At 39.8% G+C, this 20,760-nt stretch overlaps 1 protein-coding gene and 2 non-coding genes across 3 annotated transcripts; all 3 read right to left on the bottom strand.

Moving 5' to 3' along the window:
* Positions 1–1,949: 1,949 nt before the first annotated feature.
* On the bottom strand, positions 1,950–2,084 carry LOC122547366. The gene has a single exon (XR_006310985.1). It is a non-coding gene; the product is annotated as a small nucleolar RNA SNORA27 (small nucleolar RNA).
* Positions 2,085–3,755: 1,671 nt separating this feature from the next.
* Positions 3,756–7,569, bottom strand: LOC122547364 (60S ribosomal protein L21). The gene is made up of 3 exons (XM_043685994.1): positions 7,485–7,569; positions 6,097–6,158; positions 3,756–3,892 (listed from the first exon to the last, which is right to left on the bottom strand). Exons 1-3 carry the CDS (start codon positions 7,549–7,551, stop codon positions 3,776–3,778), a joined length of 246 nt encoding a protein of 81 aa, XP_043541929.1. The 5' UTR covers positions 7,552–7,569; the 3' UTR covers positions 3,756–3,775.
* LOC122547365 lies at positions 6,994–7,069 on the bottom strand. Its single transcript, XR_006310984.1, has one exon. It is a non-coding gene; the product is annotated as a small nucleolar RNA SNORD102 (small nucleolar RNA).
* Positions 7,570–20,760: the final 13,191 nt, after the last annotated feature.

Genomic DNA, 20,760 nt, shown 5'->3' with positions numbered 1-20,760 from the left:
AAGGTCTTTTCCCTGGGGTAGGGGAGTCCAGAGCTACAGGGCGTAGGTTTAGGGTGAGAGGGGAAACATTTAGAAGGGACCAAAAGGGCAACTGTCGCACCCAGAAGGTGGTGCGTGTAGGGAATGAGCTGCCAGATGAAGTAGTGGAGGCTGGTACAATTGCAACATTTAAAAGACATTTGGATGGGTACATTATTAGGAAGGGTACATTATTAGGAAGGGTTTAGAAGGATATGGGCCAAGTACTGGCAAATGGAACTAGATTAGGTTAGGTTATCTGGTTGACATTGACAAGTTGGACCGAAGGTTCTGTTTCCATACTGTACATCTCTATGACTCTATGTGATAAATTAAACTAATTGAATCAGAGGCAGATCATGCCTAACATATCTGATAGAATTTTGAGAGGTGCTCAGGTGTGTAGATAAGGGTAACAAGTGATGTAGTTTATATAGACTGGAAAAATACCTTGAACAAGATCTCAAATAGGTAACTCAAAAAGGTAAAAGCATACAGAATCCAGTGCAACTTGGCAAGTTGGGTCTAAAATTGGGTTAATAGTGGAAGACAGAGGGTAGGAATAGAAGGCTGTTCGTTTGACTGGATGTAGTCTCCAGTGGTATAATAGATCTGTGAAGGTGGCAGTACAACGTAATAGACTGGTTAAGAAAGTATATGTGATGCTTGCCTTTATTAGATGCAGAATAAACAAGGATTGCAGATGAAGGGCTTGCGCCTGAAAACGTCAAATCTCCTGTTGCTCGGATGCTGCCTGATCTACTGTGTTTTTCCCAGCACCACACTTTTCGCCTCTTTATTAGCTCATAGCATAGATTATAAGAACAGGGGGCTCATCATGCAATTGTATAAAACTTTGGTGGGTTAGACCACAGGTGTAGTACTGGGTGCAACGGAGGTCAGAATATAGGAAGGATAACGGTAGTCAATTGGGTGTAGAGGAGATTGACTGGGATGTTGCCTGGGATGGAGTATTTTAACTATGAATAGAGAGTAGATAAGTTCAGGTTAGTTTCTTCAGAACAGAAGAAAAGATGGGATAGAAAACAGACATTTATCTGAAATGCCAGTAAGAAGGTGACATAACTTTGAAACGTAAGGTGGGAAGATTTAAAGAAAAAGGCATTTGAGTCAGGAAGCCCAACAACGTTTAAAAATAATATTTCGATGAGTACTTGAAATATCATTATATTCAAAGTTACAGGTCAAGTGTTAAGTGAAACTAGTGTAGATTTAGAGTAGTTTTTGGTGATGCAGACTCAATTGACTGAAGGGCCTCTTTTTCGCTTCCATGATTCTATGAATATTATTTTGATGTACACAATGATCCTCAAGTTCAAAAATGAACGGAAATGTGCCATTTTAAAAACTATTTTCACAATTAAGATAGAACATTAGAAAGCAGCTGAGGTAAGCTGACAATAAAAATAATGGCAGCAGAATGTAGCCAATAATCCTGAAAAAGTGAAATTAGCTTGCCATGGTTGCTTACCTAGATAACGGTTAACAGAATTAGCATGAGACTGAATTCCTGACAGTTTCTATTAGCGTTTTGAAGTAGAGTGGGCATCCTTTTGAGAACACCAGGTGCATTAAGGACTGTTCATTCCCTACGTTTGCATTGTTTTGCATGGTCAAACATTGCAACAGTGTTATGTGACATTCACAATGCAGTTTGTGAATTCCCACTGTGTATTAATCATGAAAGTTTAAATACCAAGAAAAAGTTACCAAAAATCTATTGAAGAATTTCAATTATAACTATTCTTGAGACAAGTCTTATGCAGCAGATCCAATGATATACTTGCATAATCAATTACTTTAACCCCAGAAGTGAAAACCATCAGTGTACGAATTAGGACTTATTACAAAGTCTTAAAATTTAGACTTAACATCAAGATGGCGCAGCAAGAGTTTTCTCCAATATTCTTAAATGTTCCCTCTGACAGGAACCAAGTCATGTTATATATAACATGCTTGGGTTTTTAAAAGGACATTTTACTCTACCCCATTTGAATGGCCAGTAGAGACATGACGTGTCTTATTGGCAAAGTGAGAGGGGTGACAAAATTGATTACACAGCATTAAGCAGCTCATACAATGTATCTGGCCCATTACAGTGTCATTCTAAACTGTCAACTATACAATGTATGTGCTGACTGGGACTGGTTATTCAGTACCGAAGCCACTGGAACTGGGAATACCAAACAATTTTCTCACCAATTTCACCCACCTCCCAACAAACTGGTCACAACTCAACATCCAATCCAGACTTAAGCTTCAAAAAGTATTTTGCCCACCCCAAGACAGCATAGTGATGTTCGGTACGGTTTTTAGCCTACATGCAATTGAAATTCTTTTGCACCCTTGTTGTGGCAAACTCAAAATTGTTTAGAATCATAGAATCCCTACAGTGTAGAAACAGGCCACTTGGCCCAATAAGTCCTCACTGACACTCTGAAGTGTATCCCACCCAGACCCATTCCCCTATTACTCAACATTTCCCTTGACTAATACCCCTAACCTCCACATCCCTAAATACTATGGGCAATTTAGCACAGCCAAGTCACCTAAACTGTACATCTTTGGACTGTGGGAGGAAACCGGAGCGAGGAAACCCATGCAGACACAGGGAGAACGTGTAAACTGCACACAGCCAGTCATCGGAGGCTAGAATCGAACCTGAGTCTCTGGCACTTGAGGTAGCAGTGCTAACCATTGAGCCACAATTTAGCACCCGCCAGTCTACTCGCCACAACGAGAGCTCATCCAAACTTTTGATACCTCTTCCAACATAACCAAAATATAACATCTATTCATATAGACACTTCTGTGCTTGCGTTCTTACGCACTCTTATACCCTTGGATCTCCCGTCAATTCAGCTCTATCCTCCAAAGTTTTCTTCAGATCCCCCTTCTCATTTTAAGTCCATTGCTGAACACTTCTAATTGAAAAAGTAAAGTTTTAATCAATTGTGCTTCTACAAAATGCACAAGATAGTAATGGCATGATATAGTTTGGCTACATCAGCTTACAGCTTTCTTCCTATTCAGGTACCTTTACCAAGAAGCTGCAAGAAACTCTCTTTGATGGCCCCATCAATGTACTGTCCTTAAGCTGCTGCATAACAAAGGTCAATTTTCAAATATTAAGTGACACCCAGCTCCATCTCTTCCTGACTCAATGTTTTCTTAACATCCAGTCATAGACAAGCTGAAAATTTCTCCAATTAAACATTAGAATCACAATCATCTTGCAGTCAACACCACAAACACGAAACACGTTCCAGCGTTTTAACCACGTCACCCACTATCTCAGGCTGAAACAGACTGCTGGCAATTGTAAATATTCCATTAAATTCTGAGCTGAGATCCATCAAGAATTCTTACCATCTATAGGCAAAGTACACTCAACTCTGCCTACCAACGATCATGCCCAAGTCTCCATCAGATTTGAATGTTGCAACGTTTTAATGTGAATGTTCCACATTTCAACACCTTCAGTTTATAAATTGTCCCCCTTCAGCAAAATCCCACTCACCGCTAATCACTCATTTGTGACCCCCACAGATCCAAATTAAAATTTTAATCCAGTTCTAAAATTTTTTATTGCCCCACTGTTGCTTAACAAATCCCCATTCTGAAACTATCCCCTTCATTGTTTGGCATCAATTTTCTAAACAAAATCTGCAATTTTTTGGATTTTTCCAAAGATTTAAAAGGATGACTTAAGTGCAAAAGTTTAAACTGTTCATACTCACTTGACTTGTTTGTTGACAATAATGCCTACAGCATGCTGTGTAACATTATAAATTCTTCCAGTCTTGCCATGGTAACATTTGTGGGGCATACCCTTTTGTACAGTGCCTGTGCCCTAATGAAAGAGAGACCGTTTAGCACCTAATCTGTTCAGTCATGAAGGAGAACTTAATCTATTAAGCATGGTTCAATTAAAGTAAAATAGGTTCCAGACCGCCATTTATTGCCCATGAGGGTGCTGAGCTGTATTCAGTGTCATACAGCACCGAAGAGGCCATTTAGCCCACCAAGTCTGCACCAATCTATATACAAGAATCGCACTTTCCAGCACTTGGTCCATCGAAATGTTATGACATTTCAAGTGCTCATCTACATAGTTTAAGGTGGAGATGATTTTCCCCATAAGTAGCTGTTCCCAGTCTATGCTGGTACGATCTTACCATATTTTAATAAAATCTGTCTTCCACTAATCTAAACCCTGTGTTTTATTTTTGAAGATTCTCTCAATAACAAACAATTTGTAGTGTTGCAGTTGTGATCCCTAAAATGTTCCCACCCACTGCTCCCTCAACTACTTGCCTGGTTTCATGCTGCAAAATCAGGTCAAGCAGTGTGCCATCCCTTGTTGAATCTTCTACGTGTTAATATAAAAAGATCTCCTGAATGCATTTCAAGAAATTCAACCCCTCTAAATTCTTTACACAATGACCATTCCAATTAATATTGGGAAAATTGAAATCTCCTAAATACCCTATTAGTATTGCAGGAAATGCAATCTGAATATAACTGCGTAGAAAGTGACAATAAAACAAAACTTGTGATATAGCAATAATGTCTCTATCTCTGAACCAGAGAATCTGGGTTCAAGTCCCACCTACTCCAGAGGGGTATAACGTTTGGGCTCACTTATGGTGTAACAGTAGTTTCCCTGCCCCGGACCAAGATGCCCAAGTTCTAGTGCCACCTGCTCCATAAGTGTGGAAAAACATCTCTGAACAAGTTGGTTAGAAAAGTAGATTTAACAGGAAGAAGCCAGGAATGCACAACAGGTCAGAATAGAATGAATGGCATGCGTACCTTCCACATATTCAGTGTTAGCTGGAAAGTCCTAACTATCATGTAACATAGGTAAGGACAGTTCTTTAATCTTGCTTCACTTTTAGATGAATTAATCTTGTTTATCTTCAAAGAACCAAACTTTAGAAAACTGCAATTAATGAGGCAATCCTACTTCAACCTCAATCTTTCTCTGCACAAGAAACATATCATGTCGAACGCGAAAAAATCTTATGAAAGGCCTCCAGCAATGTGAAGTTTAAATTAGGACAACAGCAAAGTAAAGGCCTAAGATAAATCATGCTTCTCATGAATATACAATCACCCAAGAGCACTGCTGACAGCAACATAAAACACTACAAAATACACAACTACCTCAAAATTCTCAATATTTATGCTTCAAAAATGATATAGGGAGTGCACTTTCTCAACTTCTGATGCAAACGCGTAAGAGTATAATGTGCAAAAATGCAAAGTTGTTCATTATGTAAGGGTTATCAAAAGAGCAGTACTTAAATGGAGAAACTCTGCAAAAAGCTCCAATGCTAAGGGACTTTTGGTGGGATGGGGTGGGTGTACTTGTACTTTAAACAGAGAAAGCTACCACACATATGCATAAGGTAATAAGAAAGGCTAATGGTACATTGGCCCTTATTTCAAGGGAGTTTGGAGCATAAGACTAAGGATGTCTTCCTGCAACTGTACAAAAGGTGCCGATGGGTCCTCATCTGTAGTACACGGAGCTGTTTTGGCCCTCTTAAAAAGATGATTTCACTGGAGGCCATTCAGAGAAGGCTCATTAGGATGATATGGGTATGGAAGGATTGTCTTATGAACAAAGGTTAAAGAGGTTGGAACTCTACTTACTTTGGCTTATCCTAAGTTTAGAATGAGAGATGATCTAATTGAAATATACAGGATTCTTAAGGGGCTTGAGATAGTAAAGGCCGAGAGAAAGGTTTCTCTCATGGGAGTCTAGGACCAGAGGGCATAGTGTCAAAATAAATGGATGCCAATTTTAAGATTGAAATGGAGGAGGAATTTCTTCTGAGGGTGGAGAGACATTGGAACATCTTGCCACAGAGCCGTGTATACTTAAGGCTGAGAAAGAGATTCTTGATCAGTAGGGGAACTCAAGGGTTACAGGAAAAGGCAGGACAGTTGATGCGAGGAATATGAAATCAGTCATGATCCTACTGAACAGTGGAGTAGGCTCGAAAAATCGAACTGCCTACTCCTTATGGTCTTATAATGGCCACATACCTTAATGTCAACAATATCACCTTTCCTGTAGATACGGAAGTAAGTAGAGAGGGGAACAGGCCCTAAAACAAAACAAATCTATTTTAATTCCAAGTTAAACAATTAAAACTAAGCAGTGCACATTGTTTACCAAAAAAAGCTGCAAATTCTTTATATAGTATCCCAAGGAGACAATTCCAGAAAAATTTTCGAACAGGCAAATCATGCCAGTCAATCTAATTAAACCCTTTGATTAAAAAAAAGCAAAGATTGACGGGAAAGAATGGAAGATGTCCATGTCAGGGATGTGCTCAATCAAGTATCACATAAAAGTCTAAGAAAATTGCAGCTCGTGAAAAGGAAGGCCAGAGTCAGCTTGGGGAGAAAAATCACATTCAGGGCAGAAAACAGCAAGTCATGGTGCATGGTTATTCTCCAGACTTAAGGACAGTGGTGTGCTCCAAAGTTCAATGGATACTAAATCACAGTGAAATCTCAACTTGCCAGATGTCCAAATTTGGAATGATAGCCAAATATAACATAAGTACAGGATGATGCATTTAGCAAAAAATAATCGGATGTACAATGAAGACTGCTGTGATCTTTGATAACATGCTGATCTTTGCAGAGCGTATCAACTGGACCAGGCTTAGGTGACCAGACCTACTCTGTACCCAGCACACCATGAACAATTGAGTTGTGCCACCATTGCTCTCAATTCCTCATGAGTAACCAAGCTCCAGGATTAGTCATGCCTTCCAGGACTACAATGGATATAAAACATTGTGTTTAGATAACAGAATTAGATAAGTTTGTTCAATGTTGCGATGACCCAATAAGAGGTTTATTGAAAAATTCATTAAAATTATTCTTTGAAAAGAATGCTAACTCATTCATACTCCCTAAATAATTCTGGTTTGCTCTCAGTGCCGGTGAAATAAATTGCTCAACTTGCCTCATACAGCAATCATTGGAGTTCAATCATCATCGAGCACCAGATAAAACAGAAATCCACATTACAGCATACCTTAACAGAATATAATAAACCCACTACACTAATATCTTACACATAAACACAAGTGTAATCAGAAAATTGTGAAATTCAACTGCATCCTATAGCCCAGAAGCCAGAGCCTTAAGAAATCCATGCAAATACAGTGCAGTGCAGATACCTGGTTTTCTCAGTTTGCTATCAAAAGCACAATTCAGCCATCAGTATCAACTCGAAGGTGCAACTCGTTCGTTTGCACAAATTGCCTAAATTACTTTATTAGATTCGACTAGCCAAAAAAAATCAATAGAAAGCTGGAACGAGATTCACAGCCCAGGAGTTAAGAAAAAGTACGAGAAAACACTGCAGCTAACATTAATGCAAATTTTAAAAACACCTATGAATTAAGGAATCTCACCATGTTTTCGGAAAGGCCTTGCAAACATATAGCGAGTGCCCCTCCTCTTGCCCCTGGTGTTCGTCATTTTGACCCTTCACTGAAGAAACAAAACCTACAGTTTATTTAGCATTCCGGGGTGGGGTAGGGTCGAGACTCACACAAACCGCACGTAACATGGCGCTGTTACTGAGAGCTCTTTAAAGATAATTGTAACGCAGGAAGCCATTCAGTTCTTCGTGATCGTCCTAGCTCTGACAAGAGCATCTCAGCCAACATTCCCTATAAACCCTGTAGTCTTGTTTTCACGTAAGACAATTACCGTTAGACGATCTTGGTTGAACCTCCCCAAACCACATTCGATAATAGTCTACACCAGATCCAAGTAGGACTCCAGAGAAAAATCAATGACTGATACAAACACGGCTCCTGGCTGTCTCTTTCGCAGCACCTGACGATTAGATCTGGAGTCCCAAACGCTGGGCTACATATCACATTCCCACCACTATTATCTTTATCCCTCTAACGGCAGATGGAATAGTTAATTTCCCTCACATTGCCACATGCCCAGATCTCAACGGCCATGTGGCGTGACTGAGGGTGCGGGAACAATTCAGAGCTCCCGCGTGGAAAAGAGAACGCCTCCCGACACCGTACGGAATTTATTCCCCCACATCCTGCTCTCTAGCACATTATAAGTTGCGATCGGCACACGAAAATCGGTTTTTACAATTTCCTGGGCCTGTTTTTAATGACGGCCCGAGCAGTGCTCCAACAACCCGATACCTACAAGATGGCGGAGCTCGGCGGAAAGAGAGAGGAAGGACCCCAACTGCCTTAACATGGCAATCAGAGCTGTCCAGCCCAGTGCCTGTTCATGAAAAAAATAAAACGTATATTTTATTTAATCGAAAAGGCACATTGTTAAATGAATATCAACAATATATACACGCGTTCAGTGATCGCTTTTAAATTACGGAAGCGAAATGGTTTTGAGGATCCGCAAACTGATAGTCACGTGACTTTTTTCTAGGCGGTGGAATTCTTTGTAAAACTGAGATCATTTTAACACCAGCATTTTAAGTGGAAGCTGATGTAGATTAAGGGGAATCTGAACCTTACAGAAGATTGTGTTGTAATAGTCAATTTGAAGGATAATAAAAGCCTAGATCGGCTTTTTAAACGCCACATGAGGTGATTGGGTGGAGTTTGGAATGAGTCAGTGATTAATTGACGTGGGTTTGGTTTGAGTTCAATTAATCCATACTATAATTTACTTGATAAAGTCTGACCTGTTTCACTCAACTCAGTTCAAAGTATGAATTGTTGAATTAAGATTAGATTATTATCATGGGAATAGTTATACATACAATTATTTAATGTTGCACTTGCATTGTAGAAATGGATAGTTCATACAATGAATTAATGCAAACCTTTACTGTATTTCTAATTGATGAGAGCTAATGTTTCAGAGTTACACAAATCCTGAAATTAACATTGATGATTGTTGCAATCACAGCTGGTGATTATACTTGACAAGTCAGATCCAGAGTGAAATTTGACATCGTGGACCATATTTGTTTTTGCAGTTAGCTACCGTGATTGTTGGTCACCACATATTCACGAGTCTACCAATGTTACTTAACAAGAGAACACTAAGCAAAGCTGTATAAATACACTTCAGAAAAATCTTAACATTAAAAATAAGGTTTCAACCTGTTTCCCGGACTTCGGAATAACGAGGACTGCTGATACTAGAAAGTCAGAGTCCACAAAATGTGGAGCGGAAAAAACACAGGCCAAGCAGCATCAGAGGAGCTGGGGAGTCGATGTTTAAATTCGGGACCTTTCATCAGGTCTGGCCTGATAAAAGCTCCCGACCTGAAATGTCAAATCCTCTGATGCTGCTTGACCTGCTGTGTTTTTTCCGGCTCCATATTTTATCGATTTCAAACTGTTTCCCAGCAACATCCTTTTACAGATAATACAAAAATATCATTCATATAATAAGTAGAAACAATGTTTTTTTAAAAAAAATACATTATCTTTCTTAGACTCCTTACACAGTTATGAATTCTTTCTCAAACAAGACAATATAATTTGCTGGAAAAGATCTGGCAGCATCCGTGCAGAGAAATCAGAATTAACATTTCGCATCCAGTGACTCTTCTCAAAACTGATGTTAGGTGGAAAAAGTTTTTTATGCAGAAGTTAGGGGTGGGGATAAGGAGTAAATGACAGGTGGATCGTTATCCATTCTTTTGTCCAACTGTTCTCTCTTATGAGGTTCTATCTCCACCTATCATTTCCCCCTACCCGATGTTCTCCATTAAAAAAAAAGCAACTTTTTCTAACAACCATCAATTTGGAGAAAGGGTCATTGGACCCAAAAATGTTAACTCTGATTTCTCTGCAGAGATGCTGCCAGACCTGCTAAGTTTTTCCAGCAATTTTTGCTTTTATTTCTGATTGCCTGCATCCATAGTTCTTTCAGTTTTTATTCATTCTTTCTGCCAGCTTGAACCCTTTTTCAATTCTCACAATTTAAAATCTTCTTTACAAGCTCCCTCAATTCGGATGCTTCACAAAATTAAAAACCTTCTGTTGAGTGAAAATTGTTCACCTGCACAGCACTCCTGATTCTTTCAAGCTAAATGTACAACTAAATTAATTCCCCCAGTCCATTTTCCACATTGTTCATAAAGACGGTCATATATATTTTCTAGTCAACCTGTTCAGAGATATTATTATACTGCTGGAGTGGTTGATCTTGAATCTGGACCACCTAGTCCAGAGATAGCGACCACTACAAACCACTAAATGGAGTGATATAAGCATTTCATAAATTAACATCACAAGTCACTTGATTGAATCACATGATTTAGAAATAATGGATTTAGTTAATTGATCTCAATACTTAGTGATCTCTTTTTTAAAAAAGAGTTGACCTTCATAAAACTCTGAGCACAAAATCCACTTGCCTCCATTATAGCTTTTATTTGAATTTTCTCCAAATCACATGAGTACATTTATAAAAATATTTAATTGTTGGTAGGAGAAATCCCAAATGAGCACAATCTGCTCTTTTAAAAGCATAGTCAGTGTTAGGGACCAGAGCAAATCCCTCAAAGTATATTAAGAAGATTGCCTAGACCTTAACTTTTCCTTATTTTAAAGGTAGGTGTAAGGAATCATAAAGGTGTACAGCATGGAGACAGACCCCTCGGTCCAATTCGTCCATGCCAACTAGAAATCCGAACTAAATCTAGTCCCATTTGCCAGCACTTGGCCCATATCCCTCTAAACCCTACCCACTAAATGCTTTAGATGTTGTAATTGTACCAGTTCCTACCACTTCTTCTGGCAGCTCACTCCAAACACGCACCATCCTCTGCGTGAAAAAGTTGCCCTTTAGGTTCCTTTTATACCTTTTCCCTGTCACCCTAAACCTATGCCCTCTGTTCTGGACTCCCTCACCCCAGGGAAAAGACCTTGTCTATTTATCGTATCCAGGCCCCTAATGATTTTATAAACCTCAGCCTCTGATGCTCCAGGGAAAACAGCCCCAGTTTATTCAGCCTCTCCCTATAGCTCAACTCCTCCCACCCTGGCAACATCCTTGTAAATATTTTTTGAACCCTTTCAAATTTCACAACATCCTTCCAATAGGAAGGAAACTAGAATTGCACGCAATACTCCAAAAGTAGCCAATCCAATGTCCTGTATAGCTGCAACATGACCTTCCAATTCCTATACTCAATGCTCTGACCAATAAAGGAAAGTATAGCAAACGCTTTCTTCAATATCCTATCTACCTGCGACTCCATTTTCAAGGAACTATGAACCTGCACTCCAAAGTCTGTTTGTTCAGCAACACTCCCCAGATCCTTATCATTAAGTGTATAAGTCCTGCTCTGATTTCTTTTCCAAAATGCAGCACCTTACATTTATCTAAATTAAATTCCATCTGCCACTCCTCAGCCCGTTGGCCCATCTGATCAAGATTCCATTGTACTCTGAGGTAACCTTCTTTGCTGTCCACTACACCTCCAATTTTAGTGTCATCTGCAAACATACTAACTATGCCTCCTATATTCACATCCAAATCATTTAATTGGTGAAACTAATCAACGTTAAAAAAACGCACTTAACTTTTACACAACATTTAAAATACAGACAAAATAAAAATAAAAGAATTGGCTTCACTGTTGCTCTATCAAAATGCTTTTGTTAATATGAATTTGCTATAACACAATTGATGAATTGGGGACACAGTTTCTATAGCGCGAACTTTTAAAGTGTGTTTTGGTAATAATGCGATTCTGGCCCCATGAGTTCAAATGGTGCTATTATATAATGCAATTTTTAAAATAACATGGGGTTGCACAAGAACGGGACTACAGCATTATAGGAGAATCAACTGTATATTAACTAGTATGGGTTAAGCTAAAAATCACACAACACCAGGTAATAGTCCAACAAATTTATTTGGAAGCACTAGCTTTCGTAGCGCTGCTTCTTCATCAGGTAGTTGTGGATAGCTCCGAAAGCTAGTACTTCCAAATAAATCCGTTGGACTATAACCTGGTGTTGTGTGATTTATAACTTTGTACACCTCAGTCCAACACCGGCGTCTCCAAAGTGTGAAGTAACTGTTCCAATATAGTAACATCCCATAAATACACCATTGGCAAAGGCAAATTCAGGAATAAGAAAATGTTTCACATGAAAATTTAGCAGCAGGAAGAGAACCCCAGCTTTTAGCTGTAACAAAGAGGAATAAGAACTTCCAAATCCAGCTTCAACACCCCAGCAACTGCTGACAGCTAAAACTAAAAATCCCAATTCTGTAGAGGTTTGACCCCACCCATTCAGGCTATTTCTATTGTTCCAACTGTAAAAAAACACAAAGCCTCACAAGCTGTTTACTTTATTGGCTTTGAGCATACCGCTCGTACTTCTGCCTCAACATTTCTTCACAAAAAAGATACAGGACAAAATACACGTCCTAAAGCCATAGTGTCATCACATCAGTCATATGTACACTTTTTAATAAATCATTCTTGGGTGAAAGTTATAACCGGCAAGATCTATTGTAATTCCCGTGTGACCTTTTTGAAAAGCTGTCCTTTGTGGAGAAAGCACTCTCAAACTGCTGGGGAAGGAGTTTCAGGATTTGAATCCAACACTAAACAATGGTAATAAATCAGGATTGTAAGTAATTGGAAGATGATGGTACTCCCATATAGAAAAAATATCATTGAATATTTCTAAGGCAGAGATAAATAGATTTTTGTTAGGCAAGGGAATCAAAGGTTATTGGGGTTGGATCAGACCATGGAATTCAAAACACAAACAGATCAGCCATAATCCTATTTAAGGGCAGCGCAGTGTTGAGAGGTCAAATGTTCTGCTTCTGCTCCTATTTCATATGTTTGGAAATGGCTGGTCTACTTCTCTGGGCAATGGTATCCCCAGCATTTTGATTCACTGGTGATTTCTGTAGATGACATGTAAACATTCTAAAGTGGTTCGTATCATCTTATCAGAGTGGTTCATGCAACGTTCTTAAGAGACTTGACAGATTAGATGCTGAGCAAATGTTTATCTGGCTGGAGAATATAAAATATGGATCACAGTCTCAGAAGAAGGGGGACAGCAGTTTTGGATTGAGGTGATGAGAATTTTTTTCACTCACAGATTGGGAATCTTTAGAATTCTGTATCTGAGTGAGCTGAGCATATTCAGTTGTTTAATATTCTCAAGGCAGAGGTCAATAGATTTTTGCATAGTAAGGGATGTGAGGATAGTTTAGGAAGATGGTGTTGAGGACAATTCTAACATAATATTTTTGTATGCAGGCTCAGTGGGCTCCTATTTGTTATGATACTGTGTTTGTTAAATAGAGATGACCACATGGCCAGCATAATATATCTGCAAATATGTTATGATGATGTTTAGCATAACTGACATCCATATACGGGTGGTGTGGTGTTGATTCATACTTATCTAATCTTTTGCAGTACAGAAGACACATAAAGGTAAGTGTGCAGTTTTAATCTGATTAGGGTTCCCAACCCTTAATGGAATATCTAGATCATTACCTTCAGGAACATTTACACCTCAGTTGAGGTTAAATTTATGCTAAGTTTCTATTTACTTCAACTAATAATGTCATTTTACTGGTTAAAAACCACCCAATATGAAGATAGGGAAGTCTGATCTCATCAACATGATTTGAGTTCAGTAAAGGGTTTGCTAGGCTAATACTTGGAATGAGCAGATTGCTGTATGAAAGGCTAGACATGGTTGCCTGTATCCTCTGGAGTATAGAAGAGTCAGAGGTGATTTAATTTAAACATAAAATATGCTGAGGGGACTTGACTGGGTGGATGTAGAAAATCTAGAACTAGCATCAATTTTGAATCTTTCCCCTTTCACCTTGAACCTGTGTCCTCTAGTTTTGGACTCCTTCCATCCTGGGGAGAGGATGGCTGTTTGTCCTGTTCATGCCCCTCATGATTTTGTAGGTCTGTGGGGCTGCCCCGTCGGTCTCTGGCGTTCTGGGGAGGATGGTCCCGGCCTATTCGGCCTCTCCCTGTGTCTCGGACCCTCCAGACGTGGAAGCATTCTTGTGGATCTTTTCTGGACCCTTTTGGGTTTGGCAACATCGTTCCTGTTGAGCACCGTGTTCCAGGGATGACCTGGCAAATGTCCTGTGCAGCTGCGACATGGATTCCTGGCTGCTGTGCTCAATGTTCTGACCAGTGAGAGCAGGCATGCCAAACGCCTTCTTTGCCACCCTGAATGCCTGCAGCTCCACCTTTGGGGAGATATGGAACTGCACCCCAGGGTCTCTTGGTTCGGCAGTGCTCTCCAGGGCTCTACTATTTATTAGACACAGACTCAACTGCCTTTACCGTACAGAAATAAAGATTTCTGACTTCAGTCGTATGAAACCTTGGTGAGATTTCACCTGGGGCAGAGTGTGAAAACCCCTTTAACTGAGGAAGGAAATGTGAGGGAGTGCAGCATAGGTTCATCAGTCAGATTCCTAGAATGGCGGGACTTTCTTACAAGGTGACATGGGTCCCCATTGAGTTTGTTCAAGCAGAGATCCACAGATTTCTAGATACTCAGAGATCAGAGCACAGGAAAATGGTGTTGAGGAACATATAGACAGGGTGGATAAGAGGATGTTTGATGTGCTTGCTTTCATTGCTCAGTCTGTTGAGTATAGGAGTTGAGAAGTCTTGTTGAGTTTGTATAGGATATTGGTGGGGCCTCCACTGGAGTGCTGTGTCCAGTTCTGGTCACCCAGTTATAGGAAGGATATTGTTGAGGTGGAGAAGATTTAGAGGAGATTTACCAGGATGTTGCCAGGTATGGAGGGTTTGAGTCAAGGGGAGGAGCTGGATAGGCTGGAGCTTTTTTGACTAGAATGTAGGAGCTTCAGGGATGACCTAATAGAAGTTTATAAAATAATGAAGCGTATAGGTAGGGTTAATGGTAGTTGTCTTCTCCCTAGTATGGGAAATTTCAGGACTGTGGGGGCACATTTTTGGAATGAGTGGAGAGAAATATGGAAAGGACATGAGGGGCAAATCCTTTACACAGAGGGTGTTACATATGTGGAATGAACTTTGAAGAAATAATGGGTATGTTCGGTATGGACTGGTTGGACCGAAGAGTTTGTTTCCATGCTGTATGACTATATGACGTGAGAGGTCATAGGTTTAAAATAAGGGTTTTCCCATTTAAGAGAGATGAGGAAAAACATTTCCTCTCAGAGGGTTGAGTATCATTGGAACTCCCTTCCTCATAAGGCAGTGGATACAGGATTTTAAAATATTTTTAAGGCAGAGGTAAATGGATTCTTGATTACCATGTGGATGAAAGATTCTTGTGGGAATGCATGAATGTAGGTTAAAATCACATCAGCCATGATCTTATTGAACAGCAGAGCAGGCTCATTCTTGTTCCTTGTTTGTATGTTTGTATGTTCATCAGATCTGCACTGTCAATGTTGTTTAAGTGAATACCTCATTGCCAGAATTTTTTTTAAACAAGCACCAAAACATCATTTGGTTGGTAGTCAGATGAGTCCACTGGGCTATATACTTTTTGCACGCTCAGAATCTTGTAATCTCTACACACTACTCTTGATGTGCAGTGAGGAAAGGGTATTGCCCATTTTTTTCTGGAAAGTGCCTTCATGCAAAGTGGATCTGGACAGAGATACTTTTGTCATAGTTCATTTCAAGCAACTTTGCAGCATTGAATTCTGCTCAATGGCAGTTCCCAGGGTTGCAGATTAATATAAACAGATGATTGCTGCAGGGGCACAATCAATTTGATGAAAGGCATTCTTTGGTCTGCCCAAAGTCTCATGGTCTCCCAATGGAAAGAACTGTTAATGATTTTGTGTGTTGCAAACTGACAGATTTCAAGGTTCAGGATTAGGTGTTGAGGGTCACATTCAAGATGGGGCAGCCATCACAGTGGTTCAGTTGGAAAAAGCCACTGTCTAAAGACTTGCAGCATAGTATTGCAAGAAGTTCAAAACTATGTGAACCCCCTTGCACTTAAGCACCACAGACTATGACATGAACTGTAATTGTATATTTTGGATCAGTGGTGCTGGAAGAGCACAGCAATTCAGGCAGCATCCGATGAGCAGCAAAGTCGACGTTTCGGGCAAAAGCCCTTCATCAGGAATAAATTGTCAGGTATAGTGAGTTACTTCATGTATTGTTATTGAAAGGAACTGGGTCTTTTATGGTGCAGTGATAATACCTTTACTTCTGAGCCAGGAGACCTGCGTTCAAGTCCCACCTCTCCAGCGGTGTGTAGTAACATCACTGAACAGGTTGATTAGAAAATATCTATTGAAATGAATTAATTGTTTTGTACTTTATGTACCATCAAATCTGAGCAGTTGTGTAATGTATTTAAATAAATGTTATGGAAGACAAGCCTCTTCAGAGAAATAAAACTTTTCCTTCTTTTCTCAGCTGACCAACTGCACTGACTTTCAGCTGCGTCTTCCATATTTTTGTAGTGTTTCTGTTCTTTAAATAATAAGCATCGAAAAGCCAGGGAAGGAAACATTGGAGACCAAGAAAACACATTTTTGGAAATTTGTGAATTATAGCCAAATATCTTGAAATGCTGCAGAGAAACCATTTTTACCAACAGATCATTTTTAAAATTGAAGTATCAAGAGTAAAGATTTATGTTTAGCTATTTTGTGATCTATCATGTCAGCCAGAAAAATGCACTTGTTTTTACTGTAGCGATTGAGCAGCTGCTGCAAGCAGAGAGAAAAGGAGTGCTGGCCCATTTCCCCGTCATTGAAGGAAGATGGTAGGAACCTTTGTGGCACAGGGACATTGTCTCTGGGCCAGAATATCCAGATTCAAGTCCCATGTAGGAGGAAATTACTACAGATGCTGGAATCTGTGCTGAAAACAACAAATACTGGAGATCACAGTGGGTCAGGCAGCATCCAAGGAGAAAGCAAGCTAACATTTCTCATCTAGATATCTCTTCATCAGAGCTGAAATGAAGTGTAGAGGGGGCAGTTATTTTTCGGGGTGGAGGGGGAGTCTGGTGGTGGGGTGTAGAGTGCTGGTGGAAAAAAGATGTTGATAGTTCAGAATGAATCACAGCACAAACTGGAGGAACAACATCTCATCTTCAGACTCAGCACTTTACAGCCTTCTGAATTTAATATTGAGTTCAATACCTTCAAATTGTGAACCAACTCCCATTTCTTCCCTTTTAGCTTTACTCGATATGTGCTTTGTCACGATGTCCTCTCATCCCTCCCCCACCCCAGTGGGACTGTCTTCTCTTTCCAGTCTGGAGTTAGTCACACAATTGTTCTGCCACTGTCACATTCCGATCATTTAATCTGAACTTTTTTTCTCCACCACCACTTTACACTCATCACTGCCACCCCTAACTACAGCATAAATGCTGCCCCCTCCACACTTCACTTCAGCTCTGATGAAGCATCATCTTGACTTAAAACATTTGCTTGCTCTCTCTCCATGGATGCTGTCTGACCTGCTGTGCTCTCCAGAATTTGTTGTTTTCAGTTCAAGTCCCATATGCTCCACAGCATGTTATGACAGCATTTGAAGAGGCTATTTCAAATTTTTTGAAAGGGATATTGTGGCTGCATCCGAAGGTCTTAACATGTCAAAACATCTTGATGAAAGAAAGCTGTGCTATATTGAGGTTGGTGAGAGGAAGCTGAGGCCATCACCAGAAGCAATGCCTAGCCAATGTGAATGAAAGCCAAAAGGTATCTCATGATCTTGTTAAGTGGGAGATGAAAAGCTATAAATCTTTATACATACCTACAGTTGTTTACAGAGGCCTTAGCAACAACCTAGGCTATAATATCACAAAATGTCACTTTCATTTAAATTGTATAACTTAAGTTTGGAAAGTCTTCCACCCAGTTGGGCACAACTCTTTCATCACTTACATATGTACACTTCATACAAGTCATTGGTATTCTGTTTGTGGTTCACTAGAACCATAAATAGAACACAAGGTAGATGGAGGGTAAATTTAACAGGGAATACTTTATTGTGCTTTCTCTTAGCTCCATAGCCAATCCTTGACTTCCCTTTAGCACCTGCCTCTGGGTTATAGAGTCATAGAAACAGATCCTTTGGTCCAACTTGTCCGTGCCAACCATATATCCTAATCTAATGTAGTCCCATTTGCCAGCATTTGGCCCATATTCCTCTAAACCCTTTCTTTTCATGTACACATCCAGATGTCTTTCAAATGTCATAATTGGACCAGCCTCCACCACTTCCTCTGGCAGCTCATTCCATACATGCACCACCTCTGCAAGAAAAAGTTGCCTGTTAGGTCCCTTTCAAATCTTTCCCTTCTCAGCTTAAACCTATTTCCTCTAGTTTTGGACTCCCCCACCCCAGGGAAAAGACCTTGACTATTTACCCTATCCATGCCCCTCATGATTTTAAAAACATGTTCTGGATGATGTCAGGTTTCCCAGTGTTGTTGGAATTGCACCCATCCTGGCAAGTGGGGAGTATTCCATCACACTCCTGACATGAACACACTGCCAGCTGCAGGATTCCTAGCCTGTGACCTGCCCTTGTAGCCTCAGTATTTATGAGGCTAGTCCAGTTCAAGATCCAAATCCAGGAGCTAACTGATGAATGGGAACCTGTAAATTCCCCTTCAACTCAGTCACCATCTGACTTGGAAATATATATTGCCTTCCCTCTATATTACTTGTCACAATCTTAAACTCCTCTCAAAAATAGCATTGTGGCTATACCTACAGCAAATGAACTGCAAAGGTTCAAAGTGGTTCAAAAATCATACTCTCAGGGCTATTAGGGATGGGCAATAACTCCCGGCCCATGCCAGAGATGCTCATATTCTATTAATGAATAAAACAAAAATAGAAATTGCACATTATTAACATCAGTCTATGTAAGCAGGTACGTAGGGAGAAATAATACACAATTAGAGTGAATATTTCTGGTAATAAAACAACTGGTTGGGGTTTTGATTTTGTCTAGATAAACCTGGATGAGTTTCTAGTCCACAGAATTTTTGTCCATTTCAGGCAAAAAATAGACAATGCAGTGATAGTCTTATCGTCAGGTCTTAAATTAGGGACAGAGGAAAATTTCAATTTCAACAGTATATTGTGAAAAGAAATCAAAAATTCTGGTAGATTTGTTTGTTTTCTATAGTTGGACATTAAAACCAATGATCATATGGATTTGAGGGAACTCAATGCTAATTACTTGTCTTTGATCTCAGTCTGATTACTTCCATAGAATCCCTGCAGTGTGGAAGCAGACCATTTGGACCATTGAGTCCACACCGCCCATCTGAACAGCCTCCCAGCCGGACCCACTCCCTGTAACCCTACATGGCTAATCAACCAAAATTCCAAATCTTTAGACTGTGGGAGGAAACTGAAGCACCCGGAGGAACCCACACAGACACGGGGAAGAATGTGCAAACTCCATACAGACAGTCATCTGAGGCTGGAACTGAATGCAAGTCCCTGGCACAGTGAAGCAGCAGTGCTAACCATGGAGCCCACCATGTCGCCCCATTCTACACTTGCATAGGGATAGTCAGTTCCAAAAAGAATGTTAGCCTATGAAGGTGTGTTTTGACTAAATTTCTGCTATTACACTATGTAAGAATTTAATAGTTTCCTTGGATCATGATAGAAACTAAAAGTGAGTACAAGCTGCAATGTGACGAAAATATGCACCACCAAAGAAAAGGCACAGAAATGGAGTTTAGGACGTGAATGTTATGCTGTTACATATATTGTATCCCCAGGGTCTTTAGCATTTCTTCACAGACACTTCACAATGTTGAACAGCTAAATATTACGGATCCAAACCCATTAAAATCAGCAGCAAGTGCAAGTCATTGCGATTACTACAGCCACTAAGAATATTACAAAATAGTACTAAAGCGCTCAGAAACATCAACCATTGAATGGTTTGGCAAAATTCATGAGGGCAACGTTTTACTAGCTTGTTTAACAACTTTATTGAAACATTAAATTTCAATTAAGTAATAGCATAAGGGTTTTGACAACCAGATGTTTGAATTTTTACCTCTTAATATTTTTATATTAAACTTTATTGTGATTGTGCACTGAGTTTGTAACTGGTACTGTACATGGTTAGGGATCACATGCAGTGCTGAAGCCAACACCATTCATAAATTGACATTATTAAAGGAGTAGAATATCTTGACACTATCAGTACAACCAAATCAAACTATTTAAATTCAACTTAGACTTTGTCCAGCTGTACTGCAACCCATTCTGATGTTATGAGGTCAAGAGTCAGTGCACTTTTATGTGACTCTGTTCAATTATCTGTTGTTCGATTGTATATCAGGCCCTTTCACTTTGCCGTAGTAGATGTTAAGCATGATTTTCCCAATCAGATTTAAATCTCAGCATGGTGTTTTCTAAGTTATTACCCCCCAGCAAATTGTGCATGCATTCACCAGGGAGGATGAGGATCCATGACTCACTTACTTGTGGTATCTGTCATCTACACTGGTAATTCAGGGACAGATCTAGCTGGTGGAGATTGAAATTAACTTATCATTTAAGCCATTAGTTCGATCTTCTTTCTAAACACGTTCTGCTCAAAAAATGGATCTAACTCGCTGATTATGATGGGGCAATGTCTGGCCTTTACTTAACAGCTGATCAATAATATTTCTCCTTAACCATTGAGGTTAAGGGTTGAGGAAG

The sequence above is a fragment of the Chiloscyllium plagiosum genome, unplaced genomic scaffold (assembly GCF_004010195.1).
Source record: "Chiloscyllium plagiosum isolate BGI_BamShark_2017 unplaced genomic scaffold, ASM401019v2 scaf_13085, whole genome shotgun sequence".
Taxonomy (NCBI): domain Eukaryota; kingdom Metazoa; phylum Chordata; class Chondrichthyes; order Orectolobiformes; family Hemiscylliidae; genus Chiloscyllium; species Chiloscyllium plagiosum.
Note: the sequence above shows the minus strand (reverse complement) of the source record. Positions and strands in the feature narration are given on the sequence as shown.

Coding starts and splice junctions, on each gene's coding strand:
- LOC122547364 (XM_043685994.1), bottom strand. CDS start 7,551: ATGACGAACACCAGGGGCAAGAGGAGGGGCACTCGCTATATGTTTGCA. Junction 6,159..7,484: donor AAGGCCTTTCCGAAAACATG/GTGAGATTCCTT, acceptor GTTTTGTTTTAG/GGCCTGTTCCCCTCTCTACT. Junction 3,893..6,096: donor GTGATATTGTTGACATTAAG/GTATGTGGCCAT, acceptor CTCTTTCATTAG/GGCACAGGCACTGTACAAAA.